Source organism: Staurois parvus, unplaced genomic scaffold (genome assembly GCF_062004578.1).
Source record: "Staurois parvus isolate SC_StPar_1 unplaced genomic scaffold, SC_StPar_1.0 ptg001133l, whole genome shotgun sequence".
Lineage (NCBI taxonomy): Eukaryota > Metazoa > Chordata > Amphibia > Anura > Ranidae > Staurois > Staurois parvus.
This window is the reverse complement of record NW_028318929.1, coordinates 3,865,589-3,885,000: the sequence shown is the minus strand read 5'-3', so window position 1 is coordinate 3,885,000 and position 19,412 is coordinate 3,865,589. Positions and strand designations below refer to the sequence as shown.

Sequence of the window (19,412 nt, the reverse complement as noted above, 5' to 3'; positions counted from 1 at the left end):
GCTTGCCTATGTGCGCAACAACGTCATTATGACGACCAGAGTAGCACCCCCCTCCTGCTCACCTCCAGGATTTCTCCAAAGCCTCTCTCGTCCTCAGGAACTCTCTACGTCAATCTGTTCAGCTATCTCCTGCTTTGTTAACTTTTAAATGCTGCCTGAAAACTTATCTCATTAAAGAAGCCTATCCTACTTTCATCTAATAAACTGAACTTTTTACTATTCCAGCAACTCACCTCCACTTAGTTATTACTGTGTGTATTACTTGTCCCTTTCTTTCTGATCGTACACTCTCACGAGCAGGGCCCTCCTAACCCTCTTGCCTTGCATTGTATTCTAACTCAGTCTCTCTTTAGTGCTGTGCAAACTGTTGGTGCTTTTTTACATCCTGTATAACAATGGCAAGGGCAGATCAGTCATTGCCAAAATAGAACAGTGTACATATACGGTTTGTGCATCATAGATTAGTGAGAGTATGACTGGTTCTCTTTAACACAACAAAATTCCTCCTAAACAGAATCCTCTTGTTCTGCTGTTACTTTACAAAAATGTTGACATCAGGTAGGAGATAAACATTACATTTTTTTCCCTTAATTCAGCTATTTTCTGGACTAGGCAGATTTTTAAAAGACAGAAGCTGTTGTCTACTTGGTCACTAAAGGGCTTATGAATGAGAAGTATGTATAGCAACTCTTCATGTTTCAACTGTGATACCTCAGCCCTATTAGGAAACCAAATATTAAGCTTCATCTCAGAAAATGCCTGCCACTGTTGTCCCATTTTATTTCTATGAACAGATGCATGAAGATACTAAGCCAGGCTGACAGACAAGCATAAAGACATGAGGGAAGGAATAAAACGATTCCGTTATTAAGAAAACTACATCTAAAGCCTAGTATACGAGCCAAATGTCCGATGGCATCAGCTGATTCAATAGAAACTGGCTAACATTCAGCCTGTGTGGACGGCAGCCGCTCCGACAGATGTCGGCCAGTCGCTTCTGTTGAAGGGGCATGACCGAAAAAGGACTGCCGATCAGCTCCCAATCAGAGTGCTCTGGCGGGAAGCCATCCCCCCTGTCAGAACACAATAGCACAACAGGGGAGATCGCTGTACTAACATCCTATAGTTAGTACATTGGCTCCTCTGGAGCGGTCAGTTTTTCTTTCATTCAGCCCTCTGGGTTGAACAGAAAAAAATAAATTAGTATTGTGTACTAGGCTGAAGGTTTAGGCCTTTTTGTGGTCTAAGCCTGGTACATACTAAAACTATTTTTTTTTTTGCTCAACCCAGCAGGCTGAACGGAAAAAAAATGTCTAAATGCAAATGAAAAAACAAAAAGAGGGCACACCGGCCTAGTGCATTATCCTTTAAAAATATTTATTGAAAGAATAAAAAAGTAGGTATCATACTCACAATGGACATATAAAACATAGGCACATCACAATGAACAAAGCTCTGAGGAAGAGGCTGAGTCCTCGAAATGCGTCAGCCAGTTGGTCATCCAGGGTTCCATGCTATATGGATTGAACACCTTTGTTCATTGTGATGTGCCTATGTTTTATATGTCCATTGTGAGTATGATACCTACTTTTGTATTCTTTCAATTAAACGATAATGCACTAGGCCCGTGTGCCCTCTTTTTGTTTTTCATTTGCATTTAGTGACTTTGGACTACCCTGGTCCGTTGAGGGCAGCAGGAAGTGCATATAAAGTGCTGAGCAAACTGTTGGCGCTATATAAATCCTGTATAATAATATTCCAGAACATTCACATTGTCATTCTAGCCTCTGCTGAGTCCATCCCCAGTGCAGGAGTAAAGTATTCGCTGTGTTTGAATGGAAAAAAAAACCTGTCAGATCTTTGTATTAACACAAGTGATGTTAGTTCAGCGATCTCCCCCTGCTGTGTTATTGTGTTCTGACAGGGGGACCGCCTGATCAGATGCCAGTCGGCCGCTTGTTTTTCAGCATGCTCGTTCAACAGAAGACAGGCGTGAGATTGGCTTCTATCGGACACAGCTGTACACACGAACCAAAAGTCAGCTGGTTTCTACTGTTCCCGTGTACACCCAGCATTAGGGTTTGTGTACACCAAGGCTTGTTTGTTGCCATTTATCATCGGTCAGAGCTACTACAGTACTACACATTTTCAGGGCCATTGAAACCATCCTCAATCGGCAACATTATTCTTTAGCAACTTCAATGTGCTTCTTACATCAGGCGTGCAGCATTTGCATGCCAAACATTGCTCATGTTTTTAAGGGAGTAATCCAAATCATGTCTCGACTATCTGAAAAATTCCAGGCAAGGAATGAGCATTAAAGGATTTGCAATCCAGTTAAATCTGAACTTCAGGATTGTACTGTGGCTGACTTGCTTCTTTGCCTGTTTTAGAAGGCCATTTCCTTGTATGTAAGAGAAGGAAAGGCCACAAATAGCCCGTGTACACACATTTTAAAAACAAAGTAATGGTATACTGGGGAGGGCCATAGTCACAGGTCAGTACGATGGCACTTGTTCTATAAAGAAGTGAATTGTTCATGTCTTTCTCTATGTCAGCCTGGCTGTGCGGCTTCTTTCCATTAGTATCAAACCCCCTGTACAGAAAAAGCTTATATATTCAATGCTAAAAAAAAGTCTGACGACCAGAGTTAATATTGGTTCACATACAAGATCCTAAGAGCAATAAGCATCTGGGATGGGCAAACAACATTCAGAAAAATGGGTGTTATCAAGTCTTTACACATGTAAATATTACGACTGTGTTCACAAAACACCATCAGTTAAGACACTGGATGTTGGGGTGTTCAGTGGACAACCAGCAAATGAAAAACTGTGAAAGGTTACTTCACATTTAATAAATACATTATTAAAAATTAGGACAAATTCAGTAACTTCTAGAACAGGAAAACAGGCACTTAAAACTATATTTTCATTTTAACATTGAAATTAAATTTCATTTAGGCCTCAATCTCAAGGGAGCTTGATTCTCCAGGTGCTGCGTGCAGGCAGCCCATTCATGTCATTGGGGACACAGCGGCTGCAGGGACACAGCTGCTCATCCATGTGGGTGAGCGGCCCTGAATGTACACTGTCTGCATTTGGGGGCACTCACTCTCATGGCAATCAAACTGGGAAAACCGGCTGTGTCCATGAAGTCACTGCATTCCCACGATGCATGACAAGATATGAATGGGCTGCCTGCACACAACGCCTGGAGGTGCAAGTCGCCTTGAATGCTGAAATACAAGCTACAAAATGTAAGGGCAAGGTTGCATGAAAAGCACAAAAGTGTGTCACAGGCAATGATATTTGGTATTTGTAGAAGATCATGACAAGACAGCTATGCAAACTGGTCACTAGCATGTCCTTTCACACTGACTAAACGTTTCAATCAGGGATGCACCGGAATTTCGGTGTCTGAAACATTTCGGCCGAAAACACCACCGGCCATTGGCTGACAAGAAAGTAAGCACCGATACAGTTGCTGAAAATAACCCCGCCCCCCTCGCCGCCACTCAAAAGTTCTGAGCCTTACCCGAGAAACCACCGAACGATCCTGGCGTTGGGCATAGAGATAAGTGAAGGAAAGATGGCCTCCACTCATCTCTATACCCTTGGAGGACTGGAGCGATGTCACTTCTGGCACCTTGTACAGAAGGCCTTTTTTTTTTTTTTTTTGTACAGCACTAGATCAATGCATTTTTTGATCTAATGCTTTACATTGTAGAGGAGAGATGTGGGGTCTTATTAACCCCATATCGCTCCATAAAGAGGGCTGGTCACTAATTATTTCTATCACAAGGGATACATGCATTCCTTGTGATAGAAATAAAAGGTGATTACATTTTTTTTTTTTTAAAAGGACAGTGTAAAAAAAAAAAAAAAAAATTAAATAAAGTGAAAAAAAAAGTTTAAAAGAACCCCCATCCTCGCACGCAGTGATGAACGCATACGTAGAACACTAATTATTTCTATCACAAGGGATACATGCATTCCTTGTGATAGGAATAAAAGGTGATTACATTTTTTTTTTGTTTAAAGGGACAGTGTAAAAAAAAAAAAAAAAAAATTAAATAAAGTGAAAAAAAAAGTTTAAAAGAACCCCCATCCTCGCACGCAGTGATGAACGCATACGTAGGCCACTAATTATTTCTATCACAAGGGATACATGCATTCCTTGTGATAGAAATAAAAGGTGATTACATTTTTTTTTTTTTAAAAGAACAGTGTAAAAAAAAAAAAAAAAAATTAAATAAAGTAAAAAAAAAAGTTTAAAAGAACCCCCATCCTCGCACGCAGTGATGAACGCATACGTAGAACACTAATTATTTCTATCACAAGGGATACATGCATTCCTTGTGATAGGAATAAAAGGTGATTACATTTTTTTTTTTTTTTTTTAAAGGGACAGTGTAAAAAAAGAAAAAAAAATTAAAGTAAAAAAAAGTTTAAAGTGCCCCCGTCCTCACACGCAGTGGTGAACGCATACGTAGGCCACGCCCACATATGTAAACAGTGTTCAAACCACATGTGAGGTATCGCCACAAAAGTCAGAGCAAGAGCAACTTTACACTGTTAACCTGTAGAAATTTTTACATTTAACATCATCTTTCATATTTTACAAAACAATTGGGGTATATATAGTTTTTTTTTAATCAAAGTGTATTTTTTTTCCAAAAAATTGCGTTTTGAAAAATATATACATTTTTAAAAACTGTCCGTTCGATTTTTGGCCAAGTGCATCCTGAATTTTTGGTTTCGGCACCAGAATTTTCATTTCGGTGCACCACTAGTTTCGATATTATACAATATTAGATGGTTCTGTTAGGTTCTTCCACAAAAAAAGATACAGCTGGTCTCGAGAGTCCCATAATCTCTCAATTGAAAGTTCATGGCAATGTCTAGAACTATGAGACGGTTAACAAGGCCCAGGAAATGCATTGTGTGATGGGGGGGGGGGGGGGGGAAACACTCTTCTTGGTGTGCTGATTTTTACATTTCAAGAGGCTTGCGAAACCTGCTGTCATCTCATTAGTAAGGTCATGCTAGTGACGGAGTTACCTGAATGCTCAGGAGTCTTGCCAAGATCGGTCTTACACAAGACCATTTACCAAGGTGCGATGACCATTATTAAAATGCACAAGCAACTATTAACCAGATTTAATATTTTAGTGTTCAAACTTTAGAAATCTGAAATGTAATTTGCAGCTATGGATTTAGGCATTTTCAATCATCACTAGACTTTGGATCTTATTTGAACATTCTAATAAGTATAACAAATCAGAGTAGCTTGTATTTGAAGTGTAGTAGTTCTGAAGACATACTCAGACTCCCAAGAACATTGAATATAAAAGCCTTTCCACAATGTGTATCAGAAATGCATACATAAACTACAATTTATAGGTCTCATACATTCATGTACATACATGCTAATATATGCCAGCTTATGTACCATCACAAGATTTACAAACAAGGACAGGAAATGTCCAGTGTATATGAAGATGAACATACTGGCACATACTTTTCACACATTCACACTGACTTGAGCAGTAGAGGAGATAACAGCAGAGAGAAGACAGAGATGGAAAGAGAGGGGGTCCTGTTTCCTTGGTGCTATCCCATGGATCAGACTGCTTTCTGGAATTTCACTAAACCCCCTATGATCACTTCCATAGTAAAACTCAAATATTTCCCATCATTAGGGACTGTAACTGGCCCCCTGCCGACTTCAATCCCAACACCACACTCATATTACAGGTCGCTGTCCAAGGCACCACTTCTGCCCTGAGCTATCCAGTTTGTGAACTGATGCTTATACAAAGGTTCCCTTTTCCTGACAACCACCCCAAAAAAACCTAAGCGGTTGAAAGCCCTCAAAGCTCAGATTATAGCACAGATATTAACTATATTAAAGCTTTCTATAAACATCTCAGCTAACCTGACACCAGTCCCACAGCAATGTGAAAGCCTGTCGAAGCCCATCCATCTGAACATGAGCCCTTTGAAGGTACACCACCCCACCCGCCCCTTGACAGCGGCCCTTCAATACTGCTGGTAACAACTGTGCCCAGTTCTTACTGGCAGTATGTCAAACCTTCCACTCCCATATATTGGCACTGACAAATTCAGCCAAATTTCAAAAGACAAAAAAAAAAAAAAAATTGTTAAAAAATTTTTTTTTGTTTTAAAATGGATTATTAGGCCACTCGTGAAAGCCAAAAAAAGCGTGATTGCCATGGAATAATAGAAAAACTCAATGTGACAAAGGTATGGCTTGAAGAAAAAAAAAACAAAAACTCTCAATTCTAGAAGAGTCCTTTTGCTTAAAAATATTGAGCATTCATCTTTACAAAAAGTTCAGCAGTCACAATAAAATGCTGCAGAGTGGCCCTTAGTGTGGCACAGACTTGTGCTAAATAAAAGCAGAGGTCAGTGACTTGGCACAATATCGGCCTATAGTGCTTTATAAAGCAGGGCAAAGCTTGTGAGAAGAAACAATGCTGTGGTATAGGACTGACTTGCTTTTGTACAAGAAAAAAGAAAAATGCCACAAAAACGTAACTGGTGTGCTGCATTAGTGTGTTATATATGAATTAAATGGCATTACACCAGCATTTGTATAGATATGTGCAATAGTTGTGATGAGGCGCCATTAAGTGACTTCATCTAGAAGGTCGTTTGGTTGTGTGACACTGGTGGTGTATCACACAGGGAATAGCTATGTCTGGCAATGGCTAATAACATTTGTGCTGATGTGTCACAGTGGGATTGGCTGCTGGCTATACAGTTAGATAAGGTGCTGGTGGCGTTTGATCTTTGTAGCTGGCTAATGTAAAACTTGTAAGGTGGCCACAGTTATGGCTACTGAGACACTTGGGTGTGGACAGTGTCACATAAACTGGATATTCCCTATAAGTGTTATTGATAGTACTACAGGGAATGCCTTTGATTCTAGATATTGTGAGACTTCTCTGGATACTGTCATAAGGACTGGATGTTTGTTATGAACTGCTATTGTACTTGATATGATATGTCGTATGGACTGGATGTCTGCTACTGGCTGGGGTGACACTTGAACGAATAGTGTCACAGGGATTAACTGTTTACTATGTCAGTGACACACTTGTGCAAAGTGTCACACGGACTGGCTACATGCTATGTCAGTGACACATTGGTGTGAATAGTGTCACAGGGATTGGCTACATGCTATGTCAGTGACACATTGGTGTGAATAGTGTCACACGGATTGGCTACATGCTATGTCAGTGACACACTGGTGTGAATAGTGTCACAGGGATTCGCTACTTGCTATATCAGTGACACATTGGTGTGAATAGTGTCACAGGGGTTGGCTGTCTGCTATGTCAGTGACACACTTGTGTGAATGGTGCCACAGGGACCTAATTCTTGCTATAGCTGAGTGACAGAGTTTTGCCGACCATGTCACTTTCTATGAAAGGGAAACAGCAACTGATTGCGCTTGCAGATTCTTGTTCCCAGCATCTCTCAGGAAGCAGTGTCAGGCGGGGACAGCTGGAGGGGTGGTGCGGAGGGAAGAAGAGGAGGGATGTGAAGAGTCGGTTATTACGTCTTGCATGAACTTTCTGCAAACTGGGCGAATCTCCTTGCTCAGGGTAGCACTGAACATCATGACCTGCTTCTCATGAGGAGTCATACGGAATATTTCCTGGACATCTCTGCGCATATCTGCAAAGGTAATTAGCAGTGTGTCACAAAAGACATTTCACATGAGGTGGACTCAGTGTTGACCAGCAGGTGATCTGTATGCTGATCAGAGCAGAGCGGGGTGGATGAAAGGTCCATGTCCGCTGAGTTTATGCGGAGTGGACACAGACACAGCCCACTATGCTCTATGGGAGGCTGGGTGTAAACAGGCAACGAAGACTGCCCTCCGATCCGCCTGGACGGAGGAAAGATTTCGTTTTTTATTAGCAAACTGGATCAGAGGTAGGTGGATGTAAAAGGACACAAGTCTGTTTACACCTGCTGATTCGTGTGAAAGGGACTTCAGTTAATAAGACAGGTAAAAGTACACAAACTGTGAAAAATAAAAAGGATCTTCCAATCAATTTTGGAGATCCCAAGATTATATGCAATATTCAATAGCAATGGCATTTTATACAATGCCCATAAGCCATTTCCTCTTGCCCATCACCTCCTCACCTAGCTGCTCTAACATCTTGTCACATTCATCCAGGATGAAGTGTTTGATGTGTTTGAGGTTTAGGGTCTTGTTTCTTGCCAGCGCCAGAATTCGACCAGGTGTCCCAACCACAATGTGTGGACAGCTTTTCTTCAACATCTCCTCATCCTTCTTAATTGCAAGTCCGCCGAAAAACACAGCCACCTAGTATGCAAAAAGAGGGAAGTTGAATTTACTAAGTGTCAAGTTTATGAAAAGATAATTCTGACAGTGTTCGCTATGAAACGTTACAATGAGCCTTAAAGCATATCTGTAGTCTTGGATAACCCAAAGCCTCTTGCTTTCTTTGTATGCCATGTCTTCTCCTTCCTAGATTACAACATTTACACCCATGTCAGCTCATAGCTTTAATAATGAGGGAAGAGGGGGGACTATTGTGTTTAAAGAAAACTTGTACTTTAAGTGGTTGTAAACCCTCACATATACCAAATAAAGTGACTGGCCTCAGGTGATACACATAGATGAAACAAAGCCTCCTACATAAGATTTACTTGTTCATCTGCAGTCTTCTCTGCATCCCTTCTAAAGGGCTGAATTTAGATAAAATCCTTCTTCAGCTTCAGTATCAGAGGAGATGGCAGGAAGCTGCAGTTAGAGCTCTTGTAAATTGTGTGAGCCGATTGGAGGAAAGAGACCAACCCCTTCACATGAGTAGGCAATTTTATCGCGGATGTTGGGATAGAGAGAAATGACGCTGTGAGCTTTGGAGAGAGACAACGGAAGCACTATGGATATATGTGCTTTGTTCAGATTTCCTGACTGGTGTTTACAACCACTTTAGGAATGTAAGGAACCACTAGCACCAGCACCATTCCCAGTATCTGTTCTGAGTTCATTGCAGTTATTCAGTTATGAGCCTGGCCTGTTAATGGATGTTGCTGTCTGGCTGCCCCTAACTTTGCCCAAATGATGCCTGCCCTGAGCATAGTCTTTTTACAGGCTACACTCTTGGCTATCTGCTTCTCATATTATTTGCAGCAGGGTAATGTTAAGGACTGCAACAGGGGACTATCACACAATGGCACACACAAACCCACACTTCTAGCAGGGGTTATACCAGTGAATACAGGATGTTCCCTTAACCACTTCCCATCCGGCCCATGTACATAAACGGCCAGACGGGAGCAGTGCAGGAGTGGGTTGCCGTTTATAAATGGCGCCCGCTTTCACAGCCTGTGCGTGCTCCCTGGGAGCGCGCGGCACTGCAATCCGGTGCCCGCTGTGTGAACACCGATCGCTGTACGGGACCTGTGTTCCCAATTCATGTGATCATTGATTGGCCAATCAGTGATCACATGAATAGTAGTAAGCAAGATGTCACTTCTGACATCATTGCTTACTACTAGTGAAATCTGTGAATTATCACAGAGATCACGTGGTACAAGGCTATTCACAACAGCCTTGTACCATGTGACAAGCTGTGACCAATCACAGCTCACACAGTATTTCTCAATGGCTGCAAGAATGCAGCCAAAGAGAAGGAGAAATGATTGTTTTTACAGCCTTTATGGGTGTAAAAGCAATCAGTGTAAAAAAAAAAATAAAAATCTTCATCACCCCCCACAAGTAGTACAGTGTCACTATGGTGACACTGTACTGCTAGGGTGACAGTATGTTAAAAAATATATTTCTATAAAAAAATAAAAGTGTAAACAAAATTTTTGAAAAATTATAATTTTTGGTTATAAACTAATTTAGGTTATTTTTTGTTTACTAAAAAGATAATACATTTTGGCCAAGATTTATGAAGAAAGATTATTTATTTGCAAAATTTTAAAAGAAAAAACACTTTTCAAAATGTTTGGACTTTTTCATTTATATAGCAAAAAAAATAAAAATCCCAGTGGCGAATAAATACCACCAAAATAAAGTTTCATCTGTCTCAAAAAAAATGCTAAAAAAATTCATACGGGTACAGTCTTCCATGACCGCGCAATAGTCATTCAAAGTGTGATAGCACTGAAAGCTAAAAATTGGCCTGGACAGGAAGGGGGTGAAAGTGTCCGGACTTGAAGTGGTTAAAGCTCCAAAAGTAAAAATGGGAGGACAAGCAGGATCTTTAATGCAGAAGAGACAAGCTTTGTCTCTTCTGCATTAAAGCTTCTTACCTGCCTATCTGCCACTGTAGAGTAAGCTGCGCAGGCTCACTGCACAAATTCGTTGTGCGCCCCAATGACAGAGGTCAGCAGTGTGTTCCGGAGATGGCGCATTGCTAGACTCAAGGCGAGTATTGTTCAGCTTTAAGTATAGCAGAGACCATACTACCAGCAACTGGTAAACAGAGTTCATAGTAAAAAAATAAAAATTGCATACGATGAAATGAAGGATATCCATACTCCCCTACTCTTACCTTCACAGATGGCATATACTTGGAGAATCGTTCATACTCTTTGCTGATCTGAAATGCTAGCTCTCTGGTGTGACACATGACTAACACGGAGACCTTTAGAAAGACAAAAATGTTATAAGCCAAAGTCAAATACAGAAAATGTACATATTCTTAAGACAAGTCTTTCCTCACCTGCCCTGTAACAGGCTCCAGTTGTTGTAGTGTGGCCAAGACAAACACTGCAGTTTTCCCCATGCCAGACTTTGCCTGGCAGAGAATGTCCATGCCCAGGATGGCTTGTGGAATGCACTCGTGTTGTACTGTTGACAAGAAAAGCAAAGAGAATTGGGTTAATGTCTGTACTTAAGGTGGACCTTTGTTTAAAAAGTAAAGATCGGCCATCTTATAGGGAACATAAAATATATAACATGTGCCTAAGGTATGCCCTGAAAGATTTACAGTTTGTCTAGAAATTCCCTTGGAAATAGCAGCACGCTACCTGTGCCATCAGCCTCATATTTGTAAAGCTGCTGTGTGAGATCATCTAAGGCACCAACCTGTACTTTCACCGAAGAGGGAGTATGATTTGGTGATGTGTGCTGCTTTCAACATTCTCCTGAGAGGAAGCTTTACATGAAGGCCTGCAGTGCAAGAATCCCCTACTTCGGCTTCATCCATCCTATGAATCTGTGTATTATTTTTATATTTTCTCCCATCAGTAATAAGGGGGACAGCTCCGACATGAGGAAGCAAAGCCCTGCCTCTATCAAAATGGCCACCTCTACACATAGACAAAGAGCAGAAGAAAATATGGTAAGACACTAATGTGGAAAAGATTAGCTACAGGGAGACTACAAGCAAATTTGCTGCTAGCCTATTGCTCTCTGCTTGCTTTTTTGGGCACAGCTTCCAGAGTACAGGCCGTCTTTAAAAGCATTGTACCGTTTCAAATGTTTATGTTTTCCCCAAGTATTAGTATACTTCTATTCTCTGTGTTATTTGCCTTACTTTGTAATTATACAATCACATGTTGTGGCTGCAGTTTGTAGTGTCATGGCTGATCAATTCCCCTATTCACATATATTCATTCACCTAGCTGGTCCCTATTCACTAGAGAGGAAGACAACTTACATAGTTAGTCTGACTGAAAAAAGACAAAAGTCCATCCAGTTCAACCATAGAAAAAAAAAAAAAAAGTTATAAGCCTATACCCACAGTTGATCCAGGGGAAGGAAAAAAACCCAGCAAAGCATGATCCAATTTGCTCCTGCAGGGAAAAAAATTCCTTCCTAATCCCCCGAGAGGCAATCGGACATTCCCTGGATCAGCTTTACCTATACATGTTAGTACCCAGTTATATCCTGTGTATCGAAGAAAGAATCCAGGCCTTTTTTGAAGCAATCCACTGAGCTGACCAGAACCAACTCTTGAGGGAGTCTATTCCACATTTTCTCAGCTCTTACTGTGAAGAAACCTTTCCGTGTTTGGAGACTAAATTTCTTTTCCTCCAGACGTAAAGAGTGCCCCCTTGTCCTCTGTGATGACCTCAGGGTGAATAACTCTACACCGAGTTCACTATATGAACCACTGATGTATTTATAAATGTTCATCATATCCCCCCTTATGTATTATACATGGAGATCATATCCCCCCTTATGTATTATACATAGAGATCATATCCCCCCTTATGTATTATACATGGTGATCATATCCCCCCTTATGTATTATACATAGAGATCATATCCCCCCTTATGTATTATACATGGAGATCATATCCCCCCTTATGTATTATACATGGAGATCATATCCCCCCTTATGTATTCATACATGGTGATCATATCCCCCCTTATGTATTCATACATGGTGATCATATCCCCCCTTATGTATTCATACATGGTGATCATATCCCCCTTATGTATTATACATAGAGATCATATCCCCCCTTATGTATTATACATGGAGATCATATCCCCCTTATGTATTATACATGGTGATCATATCCCCCCTTATGTATTATACATGGTGATCATATCCCCCCTTATGTATTATACATGGAGATCATATCCCCCCTTATGTATTATACATGGAGATCATATCCCCCCTTATGTATTCATACATGGTGATCATATCCCCCCTTATGTATTATACATGGAGATCATATCCCCCCTTATGTATTATACATGGAGATCATATCCCCCTTATGTATTATACATGGTGATCATATCCCCCCTTATGTATTATACATGGAGATCATATCCCCCCTTATGTATTGTACATGGTGATCATATCCCCCCTTATGTATTATACATGGTGATCATATCCCCCCTTATGTATTATACATGGTGATCATATCCCCCCTTATGTATTATACATGGAGATCATATCCCCCCCTTATGTATTATACATGGAGATCATATCCCCCCTTATGTATTATACATGGTGATCATATCCCCCCTTATGTATTACACATGTTGATCCTATCCCCCCTTATGTATTATACATGGAGATCATATCCCCCCTTATGTATTATACATGGAGATCATATCCCCCCTTATGTATTATACATGGTGATCATATCCCCCCCTTATGTATTATACATGGTGATCATATCCCCCCCTTATGTATTATACATGGTGATCATATCCCCCCTTATGTATTATACATGGTGATCATATCCCCCCTTAATCTCCTCTTCTCAAGAGAGAATAAATTCAGTTCCTCTAATCTTTCCTCATAGCTGATCTCCTCCATGCCTCGTATCAGTTTGGTTGCCCTTCTCTGCACTTTCTCCAGTTCCCCAGTGTTCTTTTTGTGAATTGGAGCCCAAAACTGAACTGCATATTCCAGATGACTAATGATTTGTACCGGGGGAAATGATCTCTCTCTCTCTCTGGAGTCTATACCTCTTTTAATACAAGACTTCATTTTCTTGGTCACACAGCGTCCAATCAATGCCTGGCCATTTCTTTGTGTTGTATCACAAATGTAGGAGTGCTAATGTTATCAAAACACATCTCTTCACTGCTGTGCCTGCCTGTGTCTATCTGATGTAATTACTGCTCCTGCACTAGACTGACAGACCCAAGGATTGTGTCTGTTCCAGAATGCGGTGTGGGAAATCTGCGTTCTGTGCCCGTTGCCCACCTGCGTTGAAAATGCACTGCAGTGGGTGTCAATGTTAACTTAACGCCTCAAACACAGTTCACAAATAATGCATTTGCCTGCACTGGATCACATGTTACCATGCAACCTGAGGGCAGTGAGTTCTCAAAAGTAGTGCATGCACGACTTTTGACGTTGGCTCAGATCGCAGTGAATCGCAGTGCATTCCGGTGTGAACCGGCCCTCAGACTACAGACAGAAGTCGTACATTAACTCGTGCAGTACCATGCAGCATGTCTCATGTTTCCACACAACACAAATTTCTGACACCGGAATGTGAAGATTTACTATTCTATTGTGCGTACAGGGCAGCAAATGACACCATGAAACTACATGATCAATGCACATCTTATTCAAGTGAAAAATACAGGGTGCATGTAGGAAGAAAGAAACTTGTAAGTGCAAAATAATCAGTGACAGATATTGCCTTTGGCTGGGCATTTTAGAGGACTGCCAGGTCCTAACCGGACCAGTGAAGGTCACTGCAGTGAAAAGCAAATATATCTTCAGAATAAATGCAATGGATATGACAGATGCTGCATCATTTAAGCAATTTTACAATGAAGACTCAGATTACTTTTTCACAGCTGGTTCCCTTTTAAAACATCATCTACAGATTACATCTTTGATATCATAAAACAATAATGTATTCATACATCTGCATGGCAGTATCAAAAGTCCCAATCTGCTTAAACCGTTTACATCCCATTAGCTTCATTCATTCATTCACCTTCTGAAGGATGTTCAAATCCACAGTCCACAATGGCACGAAGCAGTTCAGGTTTGAGGAGGAAATCTCTGAAGCCAGAGCTGTGTATGGACACATAGGATCCCTTCATCTCCTTCTTAGCTGGGAGGTCCTGGGAATCACCCCCGGCCTGGTTATCCACCTCATCGTCCTCGTAATCCAACAGCTCATTGTCCACGTCTGTTTCTGCCATCTTTAACTGTACTCTGAGGATCTGCAGGCGAGTCTATGTAGAAAAAGATTAGAGTCACTTTGCATGCCTCAGCAAACAGGAAACTTGTGATGAGTGCCCTCTTCTGACAGTTGACTGCACTATAAAATCCTGAAACGTTACCAAGATCAACAATGGATATTTAACCAGGATTGGAATCTAAGGTTTTATACCTGATACAGTATCCTAAATAAAGTTTATCTAAAATATAAAGGTTTTCTACAGAGAAGCAATGGATTAAAACCAAACAACATTGAAAAACTAAAAACTATTTGCTTTAAAAGGCCAAATCCATTCACTCACTTTTAAATGGTTGCTGGCAACGATGTGGTGTTTGTATATTTCCGGAGGCACATTGCCACCAGAAGGGATTCCTCTTCCCTGGAGCGGCAATAAAAAGATAAACTCACCTTTAGCACAAAAATTAGCAGGCAGCAGCTGCAGCATTGGGAACATGTTACATGTTCCACCCTAAGAACGGGCTGAACATGTAACATGTTCCCATAGGTGAACTTATCCTTTGAGCAGTGATGGCAGCAAGAGGGGTATTTCCTATCCCTTTTACAAGTACAATTGCTTTTTAAAGTGGTTGTAACCCTCAAACATGAAATATGAACAAAACATATCCCTCTAGATTGTCTACTTGTTTCAATACAGAGCACGAAGTGTCATGTCTGCCTCCTGCTTCATTCCCCTGCTATCAGCATGAATCCCTTCGGACAATTTTTTCCTGACACGTACAGGTAAAAAGGTGACAGGGGAGGGAGTTCAGGCACACAGCATGCGATTGAAAGCCTCAGCTCTATTCCTGTGTGAAGGGTGGTGGGTGACCCTTCCCTCCAATCAGCTCTCAGAGCTCTACCTAATGTGCTTTGCAGTATGTAATTTCAGCTCTCTGTCCTGTTTTCGGAAAGCCCAGGCAAGCTGTATACATTCTGGGCTTTGAAAGGCTATAGAGAAGAGAACACTTTAGATAAACAGGTACAACTTATGTAGGAAGATTGGTTTCATATCTGTGTATCACCTGAGGCCAGTCACTTCACTGGGTATATGTAAGGGTTTACAACCACTTTGCCTTTTGTGACAGAATCAATTTAATTTTTTGCCTTTGCAATTACAAAGAAGCATGACAAGCTGGGTAAATAATAGCTGAATAGTAGCCACTCTAATACGGTGATATTTATAGTTCAGGCAGCCATCGCGTTGTAAAATGTACCGACTGTTAGGAAGCTTTGTAAATTAAAGCCCAAGGGCAGCAAAAAAGCAAACACAGGAAAATCAGCACAGAAGATGTAGTCTACAGTCAGTAAGAGGTGTCCCCTGTGCTGATTCCTCTGCTGTTAGCATCAATCTTCCTACCTTCTAAAATAGCCACCATCCGGGGAGATTGGACCAGGCCGTCTTCTTTGTGATGTGCCTTTGATTTTATTCTTTTGTGAGCCAGGGTGGATAAAAATCAATGATTTTAAAAAAAAAATCAAAATAATCTGATTTTTTTTATTTAAATCTGATTTTTTTGATTTACATCGGATTTTTTTTATTTAAATCGGATTTTTTAAAATAAAATGCTTTTTGAGGAAAATACATTACCATCCAAAGGTTATTCCATCATGAAATAAAGATTAGTTTTTTAATTATGTAGAATAAGGCTGTATATGTTTAATTTTTTTGGTAAATAAATTCCATGAATCCATTCACAATGTCATGCTCTTCCAGAGGTTTTTGTAAGATTATTGGGCAGTTTCTCTGCCTACAAGATACTATCACAGATGCTTGGTTTACTTTTGCAGTTCTCAAAACTGAATTTGACTCGGCGGAGATCACATGCCTCTTCTTCACAGCAAAAATGTTATAACATGAACAGAGTTAAGAAAAAGACCTTCATCCTAACTTCTACAAACCTATGAATACAGAATCAACCCCTTCACTGCTAAGTTTCAAGAAGTTCAGTGAATAGAATAGAAACAATATTTTTCTGATTGTTTGGAGTGGAATAGATCTGCACAAGAAGAAAGTGAAACTAAGTGTGAGGAGGAAGGGGCTGACAGTCTAAGTTTCTTTATATATATTTTGTTTAGCCAAATTAGTTACCAAACATGGATGTTTAAGCGAATCACATATGCTGGAATGTTATTGTTTCAGTTGAATAAATCTATTTAAATTGTTATTATTAAGGTAATGATTATTTTTCTCCTTCCACAGAAAAGTTGTCCAAATATAAATGATTAACCTATTAAACTGGGGATAAAAAAACTAATATGAAAAGTTGTTATTCTAAAAATCTTCATCTACTTGCATATTAAAGTTATACCAGCAAGAATGAGTCTATGTAGAAAACTAGGATTTAAATCAAAGCCACCCTGTTTGTAAGTATACTACTTTTTATTCAATAAATCTAATTTTTAGAAGGTAATGCACTAGGCCCGCGCGCCCTCTGTTTGTTTCTTTGCACACAGCTCCTTTGGATTTCCCTGGTCCATTGAGGGCAGCAAGGCTTGCCTTCCCAAAAAGTACTCCATGTGGGGTTACTGACATTGTGGAGCTCATAGTCCAGCGCAGGAGTTTCAGAATTCATTTGCTCAGGCTTCTTTTATTCTCAATGAAAACCTGTTCCAGCGCTCAGGACCTCAGACTGGGCTGAAGGTTCACCTTCCGACATGACAACGATCAACGGTATTAGAGTGGCCCAGGCAGAGCCCTGACTTGAACCCTATTGAACATCTCTAGAGACCTCAAAATGGCTGTCTATCAACGGTCCCCATCTAACTTGGCTCAGCTTGAGAGGATGTGCGAAGAATGACAGAAAATCCCCCAATCCAGGTGTGCAAAGCTTGTTGGGTAATACCGAAAAAGACTTGAGGCTGTAATTGCTGCCAAAGGTGCTTCAACAAAGTACTGAGTAAAGGGTCTGAATACTTAAATACATGTGGTATTTCAGTTTAATAAATTCAGCCATTTCTAAAATATTGTGTTTTGACTTTGTCACTTTGGGGCACTGAGTGTAGATTAAAGTGTTACTGAACCCACAACAGTAAAATCAGTCTGTATATGCAGTAAAGCATGCTTGTTATACTCACTGTGGAACCTAAGGGGTTAATACTCTGCATGGTGTAAAAAGGCTGTTTCTTCCTGTCTTCTCTGATACTCCCCTTCTACTGTCCCCATTCATCTGCCATCGTGCAAAGCACATGGCAAGTCTGCACATATTCTGTTTGGTGTGTATTGCTAGAGTTGTTTTTTGGAGGGTGCATGTGATCAGCACTGGGCCAATCAGCGCTGTCCAGACAGAGGGTCAGGAGTTATGCAGCCTCACAGAACAATTAGAGAATAAAAACTCCTCCTACAAGATTAACCTTCGGTTGGCGACCAAATTTGGTTTGCGACCACGTTCCTTGGGCTCAGAACAGATTACCCTGCTTTACATTGAACACCATGTGAAAATTTGCCTCGGTTCACGACCAGAGTTGTGGAACGAATAAAGTTTGTGAACTGAGGTATTACTGTAGAGCTTTTTTTGGTTGTATTTGATAATGTGTTTTTTATTATATACATAAAAAAAAAGACCGAAAACTTTGAAAGAAAAAATTTTGTTTTCTGCTATTAAACATATCCAATAAAAAAAAATAAAATTTCTTCACACATTTAGGCCAAAATATATTCTCCTACATGTCTTTGGCCAAAAAAAAAAATCCCAATGAGTGTATATTAATTGGTTTGCGTTAAATTGATAGCGTCTACAAATGACGGCGTATAGATAGGAATTTTTATTTATTTTATACTAGTAATGGCGGTGATCAGCGACTTATAGCGAGACTAGGGTTTGTATCAATACCGGTCCTAAGCATTTGCACAAATATTGCTACTCCTGCAAACGCTCCAAAGACCGAAACCAATACTTTCAGGCTCGGTTCTTTCAGCTGCCAGTGGGCTTACTCCACTGATAGTTGAAATGTAAATTAAAAAAAAAGAAATTTTAAAAAGCCAGCAATTATCAGTTGTTAAGGAGGGGGCCGCCAAGTCCCTAACAACAGATGACTCAATCAGCTGTCAGCAGGTATCGGTAACTGGGTAAAAAATATATTGGTACTCGTACTCTCTGTAAAAAAAAAAAAAATGGTATCGGTGCATCCGTAAGTGGGACTGATAACGCAACAGGCAATCTAACACTGACATCACCAGAGACACTAATACAGTGATCAGTGCTAATATTATGCCCTGTCACTGTACTACTGACACTGGGTAGCAAAGGGTTAACATCTGGGGCAATCAAAGGGTTAACTGTGTGCCTAACAATTGCTTATTAGTTTACTCTGTGGTGTTTTTAACTAGGGGATGTGACGGTTTTTATTCCCTGCTTTGCAAGGAGACAAAAATCGGCACATACACCACTGTCAGTAGACAGATCTGTGTTGTTTACCAACACAGATCTCTCTCTTCTCATCTGCTCCACCGATCGGCGGATCCCAACCATGAATCCATTGGCTGGAACCTGCTGATCTCCATGTGCTGGAGTCAGCGGCAGCACAGCTGGGTCAGTGCATGCGTGTGCCCCCTACCCAGAAATAAACAATCTTGTGTACACACACACGATTCTGCCCGGTGGCACTGTAGCAGTTAAACTACATTGCGCAGTTGGCAAGTGATTAAACAACTGTAGTATCAGGCTGCAACATAACATTGAAACGTGTAAAATGCTGCGTAGATTGTTAGAATGACTTGCAATAAATATATTGAAA

The 19,412-nt window shown here is 40.5% G+C and overlaps 1 protein-coding gene across 2 annotated transcripts in view; it reads right to left on the bottom strand.

The window, feature by feature from the left end:
- The window catches only part of DDX39B (DExD-box helicase 39B), a 35,914-nt gene that overhangs the window by 12,279 nt on the left and 4,223 nt on the right, over window positions 1–19,412 (bottom strand). For both annotated transcript variants that reach the window (XM_089659143.1, XM_089659142.1), the window contains exons 2-6: window positions 14,448–14,691; window positions 10,748–10,875; window positions 10,577–10,669; window positions 8,187–8,370; window positions 7,591–7,709 (exon numbers count right to left, since the gene is read on the bottom strand). In XM_089659143.1, the coding sequence (XP_089515269.1) occupies window positions 7,591–7,709; window positions 8,187–8,370; window positions 10,577–10,669; window positions 10,748–10,875; window positions 14,448–14,658 (735 nt within the window). In that variant the 5' untranslated portion in view covers window positions 14,659–14,691. The remainder of the gene's footprint in view (window positions 1–7,590; window positions 7,710–8,186; window positions 8,371–10,576; window positions 10,670–10,747; window positions 10,876–14,447; window positions 14,692–19,412) is intronic.